This window comes from Lutjanus erythropterus, chromosome 9, assembly GCF_056507025.1.
Source record: "Lutjanus erythropterus isolate fLutEry1 chromosome 9, fLutEry1.hap2, whole genome shotgun sequence".
Taxonomy (NCBI): Eukaryota; Metazoa; Chordata; class Actinopteri; order Lutjaniformes; family Lutjanidae; genus Lutjanus; species Lutjanus erythropterus.
The window spans coordinates 13,895,832-13,912,392 of NC_139325.1; the positions used below are offsets into that span (position 1 = coordinate 13,895,832).

General features: G+C 38.4%; 2 protein-coding genes across 4 annotated transcripts; one reads left to right on the forward strand and one right to left on the reverse strand.

Moving 5' to 3' along the window:
- Positions 1-327: 327 nt before the first annotated feature.
- On the reverse strand, positions 328-2,838 carry LOC146321171 (actin-binding Rho-activating protein). 3 transcript variants are annotated; one of them, XM_084726222.1, is made up of 2 exons: positions 2,498-2,838; positions 328-1,232 (listed from the first exon to the last, which is right to left on the reverse strand). In XM_084726222.1, exon 2 carries the CDS (start codon positions 1,222-1,224, stop codon positions 700-702), a length of 525 nt encoding a protein of 174 aa, XP_084582348.1. In that variant the 5' UTR covers positions 1,225-1,232; positions 2,498-2,838; the 3' UTR covers positions 328-699. The 3 variants fall into 3 exon arrangements, with proteins under 3 accessions (XP_084582348.1, XP_084582347.1, XP_084582346.1); XM_084726221.1 differs by having other exon boundaries at positions 328-1,235; XM_084726220.1 differs by having other exon boundaries at positions 328-1,247.
- A 125-nt stretch (positions 2,839-2,963) lies between these two features.
- On the forward strand, positions 2,964-16,343 carry trmt11 (tRNA methyltransferase 11). Its single transcript, XM_084726219.1, has 13 exons — positions 2,964-3,219; positions 3,806-3,871; positions 3,978-4,051; positions 4,226-4,307; positions 4,420-4,512; positions 4,600-4,734; positions 5,429-5,585; positions 5,692-5,772; positions 5,956-6,120; positions 6,250-6,322; positions 6,624-6,758; positions 12,648-12,768; positions 16,002-16,343. The coding sequence occupies exons 1-13, from the start codon at positions 2,989-2,991 to the stop codon at positions 16,140-16,142; spliced, it is 1,554 nt and encodes a 517-aa protein (XP_084582345.1). The 5' UTR covers positions 2,964-2,988; the 3' UTR covers positions 16,143-16,343.
- The last annotated feature ends 218 nt before the right edge of the window (positions 16,344-16,561 follow it).

Here is a 16,561-nt window from a genome sequence, read left to right on the forward strand (position 1 = left end):
CATTTCAGCAGCACACTTCTCCACATTCCTCTCACTTTCCCCAGATTAGAAAGCTAGTGAAGGAAACAATAACAAAAGAGATTTTCTCAGCTTCAACTGATATTGATATTAGAGTGTGAACTGTTAAATCTTCCCCACTGTTATTTAGACCAGAGTGTTTAAGCACCATGAATGAAATCTAATATATTAAATAATGTAAATGCATGAAAATGTACTATTTTTTTAGTAAATTTACTAAATTAACCTTGCAACAGTTACACAGGTGGGCAATGTTAGGGTTTAGCATATCGTTTGCATATTTAGTCTCATATCATGATATTGAGCCTTACAGATGACTTATTTTTTTGCTGACAAATGCTGTTAATTAGCATTTCATGTGGTATGACCCAGACATTTGTAATTATTGTAATTGTGATTAACTTCCTGCCCAGTCCATTTCTGTTAGGTTTCACTTTCTACATTAGATTTAGTGGGTGAGTGTTTTGACTTATCAGCCATGGAGACTTTTACTAGTGTAAGCCAGAAAAAGGGCTATTTTTGTCAATAAAAATTCCATTATCTGACTGTATTACAATTAGTGCAATCCCCCTGATAGTGGGTTACTACAGTGATTGCTGCCATGAAGTAGCTCTATACTTGCCACTGAGTGAACTGCATGTAACATGAATCAAGGCATATACACTAAATTCAAGTTTGTGATCACTGCAGCAGAGTGATAACCACATGGTCATCCTGCCCCTGCCACAGCATCTCCCCTTCAAAGTCCACCAGCCTCTGCTTCCTCGCTCGGAGAAGAATCCCAACCAGTTTATTAGAGATAGTCACATAATGCTCAAACAGTTTCCCAAACTCAACAGTGATCACTTTCCCATCCCCGTCTTTGACTCTGGGCTCTCCAATGTCCTTTATCACCTCACACAGCTCCTGAACCTCTCTGCTGATGTGTGTGTGAGCGTCCTTCCCCCGCTGCTCTGTCATGGAGCCCTGCAGGGGCCTCCCATAGTCATCCTGCCCCCGCTGAGGGACCGCCACGCTGGGCCTGGTGTCATGACTGAAAGGGTTGTTCTTCTGGTACTCCTGGTGCTCCTTGGACCACTTTTGCCAGTTCTCCTTCAAGCCTTTAACAGAAGCGATGCACACTGCTGTGTCGTCACTGAACCGAGCAGGGGCCGGGACGTCATCTTCAGTTCCCATGACGGTGGGGCTTTGGCTATTCGTCCCCATCACTGGCTCTGCTGAGGAGAACACTGCATAGCTTTAATCGATCTTTTCTGTATACAGGAATGGAATTTTGTACTCGCTGAATTTCAGCCCTTTATTAACCTCTACTTTTTATTGCCTGATTATTTAAAAGAAAACAACAACTTTAAATCATCTAAATAATGCAAAAAATAATTGTTGTACTTCAGTCTTTTTTGTGATTCAGCTGTATAGATCTGTATATGCATGAATGAATGTAAGGCCTGACCCATACTGAATTTCTGGGACTGATGGCAATACTGATATAAGATTACTAAAAACATTATAATACTGATATATCAGCCAATATTCTTAATATAATATACAGAATATATAGATAAACACATGCAGGATATTTTAGGGTTTAATAATAAATTGTAAAATAATTTATTTTCCAAATTCTTGTTTTTTTTTTTTTTCCTTCTCCGATAATGAGTGTTCAATAGTACTGTAATACTTCATGGTGCAAGTGTTTGTTCACTAGTTTGAAGGAAAAAAAACAAGTTAGTGCTCCACCAAGTAAAGACCTACTGTAATAATAACATATTAAGGCTGGCAAACAAAATGGTTAAATTTGGAGCTTACATCAAATGTACATTAAAAAGCCCTAAATGTTATCTTCTGTGTTTGTAATGTATTTTTGCCTCTTGTCTTAATTTTGTGATTATAATGTTGATGAAATGTATGTATTTTGTCTTAAATTTTTCTAGCATCACAGCACACATCATGTAAGACAAAAACCTAATCTGGCAATAAAAGTATAATCATCATCATCATATATAATATTACAGTACAATAATAATAATAATAATAATAATAATAATAATAATAATAATAATAATAATAATAATTTTATAAAAAAACAAAACAAATAGAGCAACATATATGTATTTATTAAACCTGAATTAAAAAAAGATGAACAAATTAAACAATAATTTAAAAATGTTTTCATTGGCACATACTGGACAACAAATATGCAGATGCCGTTATAAAGTAATATGGCTGTAATCAGTACTGGGTATCGATAATATCAGTCAACCAGTATATTGGTCGGGCTCTAAAACTGTAGTAACTAATGATTAACAGTTCAGTGGTGTTTAGCAGTTTTACTCCACGATCTACTAACTAAAGAAAAGTGAAAATTGTATTTTACAGAATCAATATAAGTTCATAATGAAAATAAGAAGTGAAAATCCTGCTTTGTGAACTAAATCTATACAGCGTGTCAGAGATTTGCAGCAAACATGATCCAACTTACATATCACACACTGATTCGATCCTCACTTCATGTGCAGTGATGTTTCATTGTAGCCAAAGTTCAAACAGATCCTGTCGTTACACAGTAACTATGTAGTTCAATTTATCAACACTACGGCACTGCTGACAGCAGCAAGAGTGCTGCGGATGCTTTTCTGTCCCGAGGCGAAACCGCTGTGATCGACATCTGTCTCAGCCAATGGCCTATTGAAGAAGATCTAAGCAGCCAATCAGTGAGCAGTAAGGGAGACAAGGTGCCTCTGAAGAAAAGCAGATTACAGCCGGGAGAAGAGTTTATCCCGGCACGCAAGAGCAGTTATTAATAAGAAAAAGTTGCGTGAGTGACATTTTGTTGTTTTAGTAAATCAAACCAGCCAGCAAACAAACAATGTAGCTACTTAAATTGAACAAAGTCAGCAGATGAAATCAAAAATCAGAAATTAACAGCAGCTAATGGAAACACTGATTATCTGCCTGTATATATGTATAAAAATGCGCAAAAAAGTCTGTGATCAATTAAATTCAGGCAATCGGTTGAAGGGAAGGACTCAATCTTTTCCATTTATGGTAATTTATTCACCCGGCGGTACTTTCTGTCAGAGCTCGGGGTTTCCAGTCGGACGTGTTTTGAATCCGCAACAAAAAATGGCGACCAACAGCAGTCGATCATGCCTGCAATATCTACTACATCTTGCTCAAGATAATCTGGACTTCAGGTTACCGGTAACCTTCTTAAACCGCTGACAGTTTCCGTCAGGTTCTTGTTGTGAATGTATCAAGTATTTTTTTTAAAGAAAAAACAAAATTTGTTCCGCCTCCATTTGTGTGCCACGTTAGCTACTTGCTAATTCAAATTTAAAAAATCTCTTCTATTACTGTAGTGGTGTAGTTACATTTAAGCTCTGACTTCTCGTGAGAATTCTCGATGTTTTATGGCATAATTATAACATATAAGGTATTTTACCTAATAAAGGGTCTAAAGGAAAGATGGTGTCTTACAGTGTACTTACGCTTTGTGATATAAATAAAATTCACCTTGACTTGTCACGAGGAGTACTACTCAGCAAGTGATACAGCTATATGGTTTCTAAAACCAGGAAAAATCTTTGAAACCATAAAATTAAGGGTAGTTCAGCCTCTGCTGCAACATATTGGATATTTTTTTCTTTAATATGTCCCCAAGTCCCCCAACTTCTTGAAAGAGCAATATTAAATTGGCACCGTATCCCTTTAATCTGTGTGTGTAATGTTTTCCAATAAGTTTTAATTCATACATCAGTTTTTCTGTTTTATGTGCTCGTTCTTGCAGGAGATTAAGGCTTTGTTGGCTCTCAGAGGAAAACCATTCCAGCCTTGTGAAAACTTCAAAGAAAAGGTTTGCAAGTGTACCTGTTTTAATTCTTGTTTTTTGTTTTTGATGATATGAAAACTGTAGCCTCAGTTATCCCTCAGTCACTCCTCTTCTTGCCTCTTCTCTCAAGTCTCCTTTCTGGTGTCTGGATGGCTTGTCTGAGGAGGATGTCCACGGCATCATGGCCAGATCTGTTTGTGCAAAGTAAGTGTTTTAACTTGGTGGAAATATAAGTGGTAGAGCAACCTTAACATGCTGCATATATTCTCATCCACCTTAATCTGTGCCTTGTTACCATGGCAGTATCTTCTGTACTATCCTCGGTACTGTACTGTCTGCTGAGATGAAGCTGTAGCTCATGTTGTGTATTGCTTGCAGGTCTGCTTTTGAATTGTGGGGCCACGGACAAACACACAGTGAACTCAAAACGTCCCTGTTGAGCTACCCATCAGAGAACATGGTTCGTGATGCTTTGGCTTACAGTCCTGCTGGGCTGGACTTTATTATTAAACATACAGAGTCTAAGCTGATATGTTTAATTTCTGTTTGTGCTCCTCCACATTATCCTACAGTCACAGTTTATGCAGAAAGACTCAACATACAGAATCAATGTCTACACTTTCAACAAGACTCTGGAGTTTGCAGACAGAATAAAAAGGATTGATGTGAGTATTAAGATAAATAGGATATATATCTTTGAATACGTGTGTGTGTGTGTGTACAGATTGCCATGTTTTGTATTCTCTCACCAGGCTATGGAGTATCTTCCATTTGAAGGCACAGTGAGTCTGAAGAGCCCTCAGCATATCTTCTGTTTGTTGGAAGATTATGGCACAGACCCCAACAACATCCCTGAGCACCCGATATACATCTACTTTGGCCGATGGGTGAGATTTATTTGACTTTTTGTATATATTTTTTTAAAGATTTTTTTTATTTGAAGCATTTGTGCAAAGGTTTGACATTTATACAGAATAGTGAACTGCTTCAAATTTTACAATATCTCACAAACATGACATAACAAAGGAGGGAGAGAAAAGTAAGAGAAATGTAAAAGGAAACAGAAAAAAAATGGGGAAATACCCATTTCGCTACCTGTCAACCTGCTTGCTCAGTACTACTTGTAATTCTTGATTTTTTTATTCAGTTTGTTTACTGTTTGAGAAAAGAAATAGTGACCATATTTTAAAAAGTGCTTCAGTTTATCACTTAAGACAAACTTGCTTCTCTCTTGGCATAATGCAGTTTTGGTTTTGGTCTTTAAGCTGATATTACTTATATGAAAAGTAGTTAATTTTCTAAAAGCCTCTGATGTCACTAATATTATCAGCTCAGATCTGGCTCTAGTGGGGTTTTTAGTATATTAGAGAAGATACTGAATATATTGGTTCAAAGACTTTATATGTTGGGTACAGAATTATGGGTTAGAGGAGTTTCTTGGAACTGACATTTGTCACAGAAAGTTTATTGAGCTTAGACTTTGAAGTAGTAGTAGTATAACCTGTTACATTTTGTTTATATTTGATTAATAAAAGCTGATTGCAACTCACCACTTTAAATCTTTACTCACTCCTGCACCAGATAGCAGATGGACAGCGTGAGCTGATTCGCTCCCATAGTGTGAAGAACAGACACTTCATAGGAAACACCAGCATGGACGCTGGGCTCTCATTCATTATGGCTAACCAAGCTAAGGTCAAAGAGAATGACCTCGTCTTTGACCCGTTTGTTGGCACAGGTGGGATGAACAACGTGCAAAGTTATAGACTGTCACACACTTTGGGGAAAGCTTGTGTCAATAAATGGTTTCAGTTTTCAGTTTTTGCTCTCTTGATGCATTTCAGGGAGCCTCTTGGTTGCATGTTCTCAGTTTGGAGCCTATGTCTGTGGAACAGATATTGATTACAACACCATTCATGGCAAAGGTAAGATTCGTCCATTTAGAGTTTACATGGTATTACAGTCTCTTTATAGTTTAGAATCGTGGCTTTATCTTTATATTTTATGTATTGTCTTCAAGCATGCAAATATCGCTTCAGATTGTTTCTTTTTTTACAGCCAGCAGTGGTGGGACCCTGTACTGACTGCTCTCTGCCTCTGTTTTTCAGGCAGGTCGAGCCGCAAAAACCAGAAGTGGCGAGGACCCGATGAGAATATCAGAGCCAACCTGCGGCAGTATGGAACAGAGAAGATGTATTTAGATGTGATGGTGTCTGATGCATCCAAGCCTGTGTGGAGAGCAGGTTCTCTGTTTGACGCAATCATTACTGATCGTAGGTCCTTAGTTTACTCTAAACAGACCACTATAAGTGTGCTGATAAATGTGTCAGTAGTTTTTGTACAATGATTTTTGTGTTTTGTTTTTCTTGTTTGTGATTCGTCTGTGGTCCTTTTGATGTCAGCTCCGTACGGTATCCGTGAGTCCACCAGGAGAACAGGCTCCCACAAAGATGTTACTAAACCCCCTGACGCCATGTAAGTTCACCTGATACTCTATGACTTACCAATGAAATTGATCTTAATTTGCTCCGAGACATGAAATATCAGTAATATTTTAACTCTAGGGCAGGGGTAGCCTGGATAACCTACAATCTGCACACTTTCACCATTGGCTCTTAATGTTACTTTTAGAATTTTCCTAGGCATCATTTTAAGTCACACAGTTTTAGTTTTCAATAACTTTATAGCTGAACTAAGAAAATCCTGATTAGAAATATTTTGTTTGCTCCATCTTTTGCTCTGGTCTAAATCTGTTTGTGTTTATTCTTCTGTCCAGCTACGTAGAGTCTCATGTCCCCGTCTCACAGGCATACCACCTGAGTGACATCTTCACAGATCTGCTTAAGTTCTCCGCCCACCACCTGGTCCTGGGTGGGAGGCTCATCTATTGGCTCCCTGTCTACAGACCAGAGTGAGTACACAGACCACCAAATAATTTTCCAGATATGATGGACTTCTCTTGCTTATTACTATTACTATTACTGAATTGACCATTTGCTAAGCCTCGCCCTCCTTAGTTACTCCCCGTCAAGCTTTCCATTCTCGGACTGCACATACGCCACTTGAAGTGATAATGGTGGCAGTGTCAATGTTGAAACTCGGAGTAGTTGTTGAAACACGAGGTCTTTGATTCCACAGAGAAGTAAACAAAAGCAGCTTCTCATTTCTACCTGACAAGTGTGGATGTTGTCTGCTAAAATGATGACTCTTGCTGGCAGTTTTCATAAGTGTAACTGGCTAATGTAATGCTAATACTAATGTTTGAACTTCTAGAGTCAGCCCAGAAATCTGTCTCCAGCTGACTTTTTAATGTTTCCATCAGAGCATTTCAAAACAAGAATCCTGTAAAGGTGTATTAAATATGAAAAGTTACTTAATAGCTGTGTACATGATAGAACGTTAAAACTAAAAGACTGAGACTAAAGCTAAGACTGAGACTAAAGCTAGCTCTCAGCAAACATGAGGAAATATGACACACATATGTTTATAATATGAGACAGAAATACACTCATTAATGTGGGAAACGGAAGCACAGGGACTTTATTAGTCGAGTGGACCTTGATAGGGTCATCCAGTCAGACCACCTGGGCCTCGATCACTTTAAGAAGATGCCCAGGACAAGAGTTAAGATAACCCAGCTTAGGCCTGAGAGAGTGAGTCAGAGATATACATCATTGTCGGCCCACTTTGATTCTGCACCAGTCCACATCATCCTTCTGAAAACCCCCACATAGAAAATGCAGATGCAGTGGTGTCATACAAGTTTGGCTGGAGGCAATGTAACCGCAGCTAGTAAGCTGTTGTTAGTTAACCGGACACACTAACATTTGCAGCTTACGTTAGAGCAGATAAAGACAAAGTTTAATGCATTCTAAACACATGAACTCTGATGATTTATATTTTTGAAAGACTGCAAGAAAAGACACCACTGTCCGGACTCAAGAGACACCAAATATTGCTCTTCTTAGAGCCCCATGCACACCACTTCCACAGGAAGAGAAATGCAAAAGCTTGACAGGCCTATTGCTCCCTTGTTACGGTTGCTACTCGATGATTTCACAGTTGCTGTTCGTAGGAGTGGCTTAGCGAAGGGTCAGTTACATACTTGCAAGTTTAAGCACAAGATGTTTTTTTAAATTTTAGTGCTCAGGATCTTATCTAACGTGTGATGGATCAACTTTTTTTGTATTGATACTTAATTCAAGACTTTGTATTGGTAGTAACAATACTTCAGGGATTGATCTGCCCACCTGACTGTACAGTATCATCCAGCTCTTTAAAGCTCATTGATTTCTGTAATTTGATACTACTGTGTATTTTGCCCTCATAGGCTTAGATTGAACACTCTTTGCTTAAATTGTGTTTTTCTTCAATAATCATTTGTATCAATAGGGGGCAGACTTATACCATAAACCAGACTGCACAATTCGGGTTTGTAGTGAGCACAACCTGCAACAATTAAATCTATTGTTGATTTTTAATTAATTTCCAAAATAACCAAACAACTAAGGCAAAGGATTATTATGATGTAAACTTGATGACAGTTTATAAAATCAAATTACTGCATATAATTAAATTTGGCTTTGAAAAATTTATTGACAGAAGTGTAAGTGTAAAACACAGCAGCAAATGTGTGTTAATCAGTTTTGACTAATGAGTTAATGAGCTGCTAAATACTTTTAAAACCCTGCTGTGGTGTGTTTGCAGCTCTTTCAGTGTGAGTCCAGTACTGGCACACAAACTCTGTTTCCACCTCACTTTTCCACTTGGGTTTTCTACCTTCCTCCATTTCCCCATAGCACTATCCCATTCCCGTTCCTATAAAGCACCGTCCTCTGTGTGTGTGTGTGTATGTGCGTGCGTGCGCACGCCTGTGTAACCACCTGCATGAATGACAGTGTTTATACAGAGTGGTGTACAGGTGTGTGAAGGTCTTCCTGCCCAAACAGCTGGGTTACAGTAAACCACAACTGACATGTCGGCTCTATATGACTATGTGGCTCTTCAGAAACACAGTTGTGCATTGTTAAATGTTCGGTGCATTAGCAGAAAGTGAAGTGCTGACTCCAAATGCAGGTGTTTGACTGTAAAGGTAGGAACCACAACAGAGAGAGGCAGCAACGGACGTTTGGGGAAGAAAACCCCCTGCAGTGCTGGAGGAGCTCCTTCTGGTCATTGATTATAAGACTGGAAACAAGATGACATAATCATGTGTCCTCTGGTTTTTAGGATGTGTGAATGTGAATGAGAGATGTAAGAAAATATCCATACACTTGAGTATCAAGATATTATGTTTTGTGATACTGTATCAGTTCTTAGAGCACTATATCGTGATATTATGATACATGCAAAGATCCATTGCAGTGGTTTATTTTGTGTTGTGTTTAAGCCCCTGACTACTAGATCTCTCGATATTGGCCTATCACAGCTATATCAATATTGGCATATAGTACCAGTCAAAAGTTTGGACACATCTTCTCCTTCAATGTTCTTCATTATTTTTATTAATTAACTACATTGTAGATTAATACTGGAAACATCAAAACTATGAAATATGGAATTATATGGAATTATGTAGTAGACAAAAAATGTGAAAACAAGGCAAAATGTGTTTTGAAGGAATGTAAAATATTTAAGACTCTTGCACAATGTCCTCTGCAGCTGCAATCAAAGATTCAATAACGACAATCTTATTGTGTGTGTGACAGTCTATGCACGTGTTGACCAATAAGTGTGCAAAGGTTTTTGCTCTTTGAGATTTTAGATACTACAAAGCAGTCAATTTTTGCTTTGATGACAGATTTGCACACTGTTGGTGTTTCTTAACAAAAATAAAGAAAAAACACTGAGTGAGAAGTGTGTCCAAACTGTGTGTGTGTGACGCAGATTGTTTTTATTTGTTAGGTTTACAGGCAGCATCTTATGTATATATGATTCCCTTTTCTTAATTCAGGTTTAAATAATATATTTTGCTTTATTTGTGTGTTTTTTTATTTATAGTCATTTTTGATTATTGAAATTATTGTTTCAGTGCCTTTTATTTAGGACAATGAGGTTTATTGTTAAAATGCAAAATATCTTGCATTACTTTGTCACAAATGTTAACTTCTCCCAAAAGTCCAATATTGGTACGGCCCTAGTTCTGATTGTATAAAAAAGTAAACTTCAACTCAGATATTACACACATGGTGGCGGTTCTTGCCAACACACAGTCCTAATGTGAATGTGTGTGAGAGATGAGCACATGTACAAACCCACCCTGCAGACCTGTGGGCCTTTGCTCATGTCCCTGTTGGTCTATGTGTGTAACTGTGTATATGCGTCCTCCTTACATATGCATGAATGTGTGTGGTCTTGTGTGTGAGCTCATGCATACATGTGTGTCATCATGTTCACACATTTGTCTTTGCTACTCATCTACTGGTGCTCAACTGTGCCTGTCAGAGCGCCGTGCCAAAATAAACGTCTGAGGCCAGGAGACTCAGATATGTGAACTATCTGTCTCTGCAGGCTGACCTGTGTGTGTGTTTTCTGTGTACACTCACATGTGTGTTTTTGGATATGTATGTCTGTGTGTGTAAGGCCAGACGTAGCCTGTCTCCTGGGCCAAATCTGGGGCTCTACAAGGGAGATATTGGGTTTCTGTCACCCCCACATATGTGTGTATCTGCACCCATGGCTGTGATAGAAACAGTAGGGATTGTATGTGTCTGCCCACTGCACAAGAATGGGGAGCCTGTGAGTGTGTGTGTCTGTGTGTTTGTGTGTGTGATGACAGGTGACACAAAGTCCTGTCAGCAAAAGACGGTGTCTAGACCAGGTCAGACCCCTTTACCTCTCTTCCCTTTCTCCCCTCAAGAAATAAATGAAGGTAGAAAAAGTATCAAGACAGATGATGGAATATCAGTCATCATGACCATAAAGTGACCTAATTACAACATAAACAAGTGAAGTGAAGAAATAAAGTGGCTGCATTGTCAGAGGTAAAGTGAGACGTGAGATAAATGAGATAAATGAGCCGTATTTGCATTTTCAGCCATCATTTTTTACTTCAGTGTAAGTTCCCGGACATGAATTATATGTTTAATGTAAATACAAATTTTATCATATAAATCTGTGTCCTGTGTCATAGTTACCTCCAACCCGCCTCACTGTTATTTTTTACAGGGTTTAGTGTGATAAAAGACGACATATTTCTAAATTTATATATATTTCTAAATTTGTGATTTCTTAAATTCTTCGCCAAACAAAAAGCATGAATCAGAATCAGAATGCGGGCCTGACTGATTATGGAGTTTTGCAGCTGGTGTTGATACTGCTATCTTATAATTGCATTGTTCTTTATTTATATATAAAATCCAAAATGACATTGGTGGACTAAAACAGTTAATTCACAAGTATTTTTAATAAATTGAAATAACTATAAATAGAATAACCTGACATAAAGGAGAAATCTGTCATATTTTTACTGTACTAAATTATAAAATGACCACGATGTGTCATTAGAGATTAAGGAAATGGTACATTGAAATACTATTGGATTTAGTTCTCTAGTCCACAAAACGCTGCTGGAGTTTCACAGGAACGTCGCAGAATCTCCCAAACAATTGAAGTGAATGGTGACCAGTTCTCAAACGTAAAACACAACTGGAAAAAACGTGTGTGCTGTAATCCAAGTCTCTGAAAGCCCTGCCATGCCGTTGACTTTCACATGCTCACTGTCACACCACAAACAACCAGTTCAGATGATGTGTGTGTGCACGTGAACATGGCCCCAAGCTGAGGAGCTACAGAGAAGATTCAGGCTCAAAACATGGTGTAAATGATGTCTTTCAAGTCAGCTTTGCATGTCAGGGCTTTAGGAGACTAGGATTACACCAGATGAGCAGTATGGAGGCATTTTGGATTTTTTTCTTTCCATTCACTTACATTGTATGGGAGATTCTGCAATGCTTCCTGTAAAACTCCAGCAGTGTTTTATAAACTCAGAAACAAAACCTGACCTTCAATTGGCATGAGAGTGAGTAGATCATGAATAAATTTTATTATTGATTTAGTGAATTATCCCTTTAAAGACAAACCCTGCACCATCTCCACAGGTAGGGCTCTCCACTAATGACTGCTGATTGGCAGGTGAGAATTATCGCCCGGCTGCATCAACGTTAGTCACCGTGACGACCAAACATCCTGTTGCTGCAAAGGCCCACATGCGGCCATGGCAACAGGGCAGACAAACAGTGATGCACAAATCTGTCTTTGAGTCGGGACTGTTGCTGCTGTGATGGTGGTTAGGAGAAAGTGCTACTGACACAAATATGCAAACACATACATCATCCGCTGTTAATAGGCCCTAACCTGGCCTGGCTGCTGATGACAGAGCCAGCAGTCGACCTGTCAGGTCACAGTCACTTTTTCCACCTTCATCTCGGCACAAAATGAGCTACCTTAGCTTTGGTTACACTGCATTGGCCCAGTGTTTAGTGGTTTGATCAGCGAAAGAGAAACAGAGTTAGGCATGGTGGGAAAAAGGAAAGACATTGGAGTGGGTGGCAAAGAGAGTTGGCAAACATTGGATAGAAATTTTGACAGGTTTAGTCTGTCTGTATCCCTGCAGCCTTTTTAAGGCCTCCAGACAAAATAGGAAGTTGATAGTTCCTCTTATGTAGTTCATGAAGTGTGTACAGTTCACATCTACTCTGTCAAGGTGAAGAAAGTTGGTCTTTGTCTGTTTTTCTGTCTCTCTCTGCTCTTTTTTGGACATTGACGTGTAACTGTAAGTATGAATGTGTCCCCTCTTCAGGTACTGTGAGGAGATGATACCTCTTCATCCTTGTCTCCGGCTCATCAGTAACTGTGAGCAGACGCTCTCCAGCCACACTTCACGACGCCTGATCACCATGGAGAAGATCAAGGAGCCGGAGGTGTGTGTGCATACATGTTTAAATGTATTTGCGGAAGATCTGAATCAATTAGTTAGTTGACAGATAAGTTGATCAACAGAAAATGATTATTCCTTTCAATTTTCAACCAAGAGCCATCTGAGCCCAGGTCCAAAAGATGGTCTCACGTATGGTTCATGTGCACTCAGGTACAATTCAAATCAAGTGTGAAAACTAACTATACCAATACAAGGAAGTGGATTACTGCTGGGATCTTGCGATTGTCAGGCTTTTCTACACCATATTAGCAATATAATCAAATGTTGTGTAGGCAATGACAGGTGACGTGCACACAGGTACAGAACAACATTAGTAATGTGAAAAATCAGCAGGAGAGTGGAGAGCAGGGGCAAGTAGACTCAGGCACGGTGCAAAGCAACTGTACCCAACGTGAAAACAGCCCAAATATCTAGAACAGACTTGGTTTTGGTGTGATGGTAAGATAAAAGGAGTGATTTGAGTCACCCTGGGCTCCAGGAAATTAAACAAGTACTATTTTTTGACGTAGTGATTGAGAAAATAATTAGATGAGGGCTTTGGTTTTAGCCTGCAAGAGTTTGAGGTTTACCTTGCGAGGCGGCTGGATTCATGAGTTCACACGAGAATCCATCTTGCCAGGCTTCGAGTCATCTGTTTGTGTACATACATGTGTGGTTTTAGCTACGACGTGAGCGAGAAGTGTCCATGGAGGCGACTTGTCTTGAACAAAGTGTCGACTCCTGACGAGTGTGTCAGGTTAGTTTGAGGTAAGGATAGACTGATAATCGGCCTGACAGATTATTGGATCAGATTTTCAACATTTTTATTATCAGAATCAGTGTTATTTTTAATACAGTTGCAGATGATATATGTGAAATTAAATATTTTGTCGATTTATTTTTTGAAAATAAAATATTTATTTATGAACGTTTTTGTGAGGAAATGCTGCTGGCAGCTCCCTGAACTTTTTGTTTTGAGATAATGTTGTAAAGTTTTTTTTACTTAAACATAGGCTTAAAGCCATTTCAGCAAAATTTAAGTTTAAGTAGTTTATTTATTCTTTCCTTATTTACTTTGTAAGACTTCAGTGAACTATTATTTATTTATAAAATATTCCAGCATACAAACATATGCTTAAAGGCATTTGAGTTTTTTGTTGGAATTTGTCCTACTATAAATTTTAACACAGAAATTTTAATTTTTACAGCACATTTATATTCCTTCCTTATTAATAATTGAATAATCTTACTAATAAATCATATCGGTCCACCCCTAGTTTGAGAAATGATGCAATTGTTTATTTTATTGGGCGCCTCAATGACAAAAACTGTGCAATTTTTCATTACATTTTTGTTTTCATAACTATTTTTCCAATGAGTGTTGTCATTGTTCTGTATACACAGTAGTGCAAATATCTACTTGGACTGTTGTCTGGCAATGTGCAGGAAAGAAACATTTATTTTACAGGATTTTATAGGACTTAAAACTTAATTTGTTTTCTGATGTTTGCGTGGCTGTTGACATTGACCAAAATCTAATTTTATTCATCCGCAACATCTTAACTATATTGTTTTAAGTTACATACTGTGGTTGTATAGTGATCCGTGAGGACAGTAACAACCTGTGTGTGCTGACGAATTTGTTTACTGTTTTTCTAAATGTGAGCATGAACAGCAACACAGATATGACTTAGTAAAATGAAAGCATGTGTGTGGCTGTTCTTTCATGTTTTTTGCGTACCTCATAGAATTGTTTGCGTATATATAACCACATAACTATGTGTCATGTAAATGCATGTTGTTTGTGCATGTGCGTGTGTGTTTTTTACATGTCATCCCTATGGAAGTGATGGTGTCTCTCTGTCTGTCTGGGGTAAATCCTCACCATCTGGCTGTGATTGGCTCATTTCTTTTATACTGGAACCCTAAATGGCTAATCACACATAGTATGGAAAACAATCCATCTTTGGATCTGACATCCATTCCATTTCAAAACCCCAAATTGCTCCCATAAAGGCCCTCATATGACACGCACACACAAACACACGGTTGTTTGATCTTATCTGACTGGTATCTGTCTCAGGTCACAGAGTTTCTCTGTTCCAAAATGCGCCGTAGTCTTCACCTATGTGCGCTCAGTCACCAGGGTTCACAGCCTGGTGTGTGTGTGTGTGTGTGTGTGAACACTTTAATGAGTTTTTATGCTTATGATCTGTGTGCATGTGTCCACACTGTTTTCTGTGTTTTGACAATAAAGGGGCCAGGCTAATTGCTGTAAATGTTCCTTGTTAAACTAGTGTAGAAATCTCTTTGAAACCCCACATTTTATTATTTATGGGGTGTGACATAATGTGTTTGGTGGCCATAAATTTTTTGCCAATTTAACACTGAATTTATGTAACCCTCCACCTGTATGGCTTTGGCAAAGACTGAGTGGTTATTTCCACTGTTTTCACTTGTTTGTAGTTATGGCCCTCTGTCCTTAATAATTTGGGGTCATGGTTATGTTGTCAGTCTTGTTACCCAGACTTCTTCTCTCAGAGCAGTCATGGAAACCGTTTCCAGGTTGCTTGGCAGAATGAGCCAGCAAAAGAGAGGTGTTGCTGACAAATTACAGGCCCGGCACTGGAGTCATCACTTCCAACTCAACTCACCTCATTATTCCTCTTCCCAGCATCTCTCTTCCTCCCTCCATCCCTCCACTGACCAGCGGCTACCTTACAGCCAAGACAAACTGTTTAACTGAGGGGATTCATAACAGATTCATAACAGTTCATATACATTGTTAATATACACGGGGACAATCTGTTCTTACATGCAAATATGGAAAAAGTATGCAAACCTTGTGATGCCAATTATGCTGTCGGTTGCTTTGTGGGAAAATGGAAGAGCTGTTTCAACTTTTACGTCCAAATCACCTTTTTATTAATATAATGTTATCAAATTTGAAGTGTCAGCATATGCTGAACACATGCTGTTTTCGGAGAGGAAAGCATAACTCACAGCTGCCTCTTTTTATTGCTTTTATTTTTCTTATAACACTCTTTAACAAGCTGTAAATTTGAATAACAATGCAGAAGCTGGATAAAGTCTTGTTTTTTACCACTAAAATTAGCAGAGGGAGAAAAATACAGTATATTATTGTATTCTGGTCAGTATTCCATTATGTATTTGTAACTTTTTGGGGAAAACAGGCTGGTGGTCAATATGATAATGTCTGCATATGTCTCTTGACAGGAACTGGACAGCCTGGCTCATCTGGCAGATCCTCGCTTTAGCCCTTACCAGGGACACAATGCCTTCAGAGAGAAGTATTTCAGTGGACTGAACAAGAGGGGTGGCAAGGAGGACAGCAGATCTGCTGTCAATGGAGAGTGAATGCATCAATTGCCCAAGATGAAGATCAGAGGAAATCTCTTTACAGAATAGAGAAAATACCCAGACATGGTTGTCAGTGGACTGAAAGACAAAACACAAACTGATAACTTATTTGTTATAATTTTTTAAAATCTTTCTCACTCTTTTAATTATTATTTTTATGTTTGTGCCTTTGCTTTGCAAATAAATGGACAAAATAAATTCCCTGTCTTGAGTGCTGACTTTTATAACTACAGGACAATCGCTACAGTGGTCTGAATAATTAATGTGGTTTGTTAACATTTTACAAAAAAAACTTTTATATGGATACATGTTGTAAAACCCATCAGAGGTGTTACAGAAGAATATTAGTGCCAGGCATTTTTTTTAAATTTTGCATTTCAAAAATAAAATCCAACTTTCAGTATTAGGGCCATGCT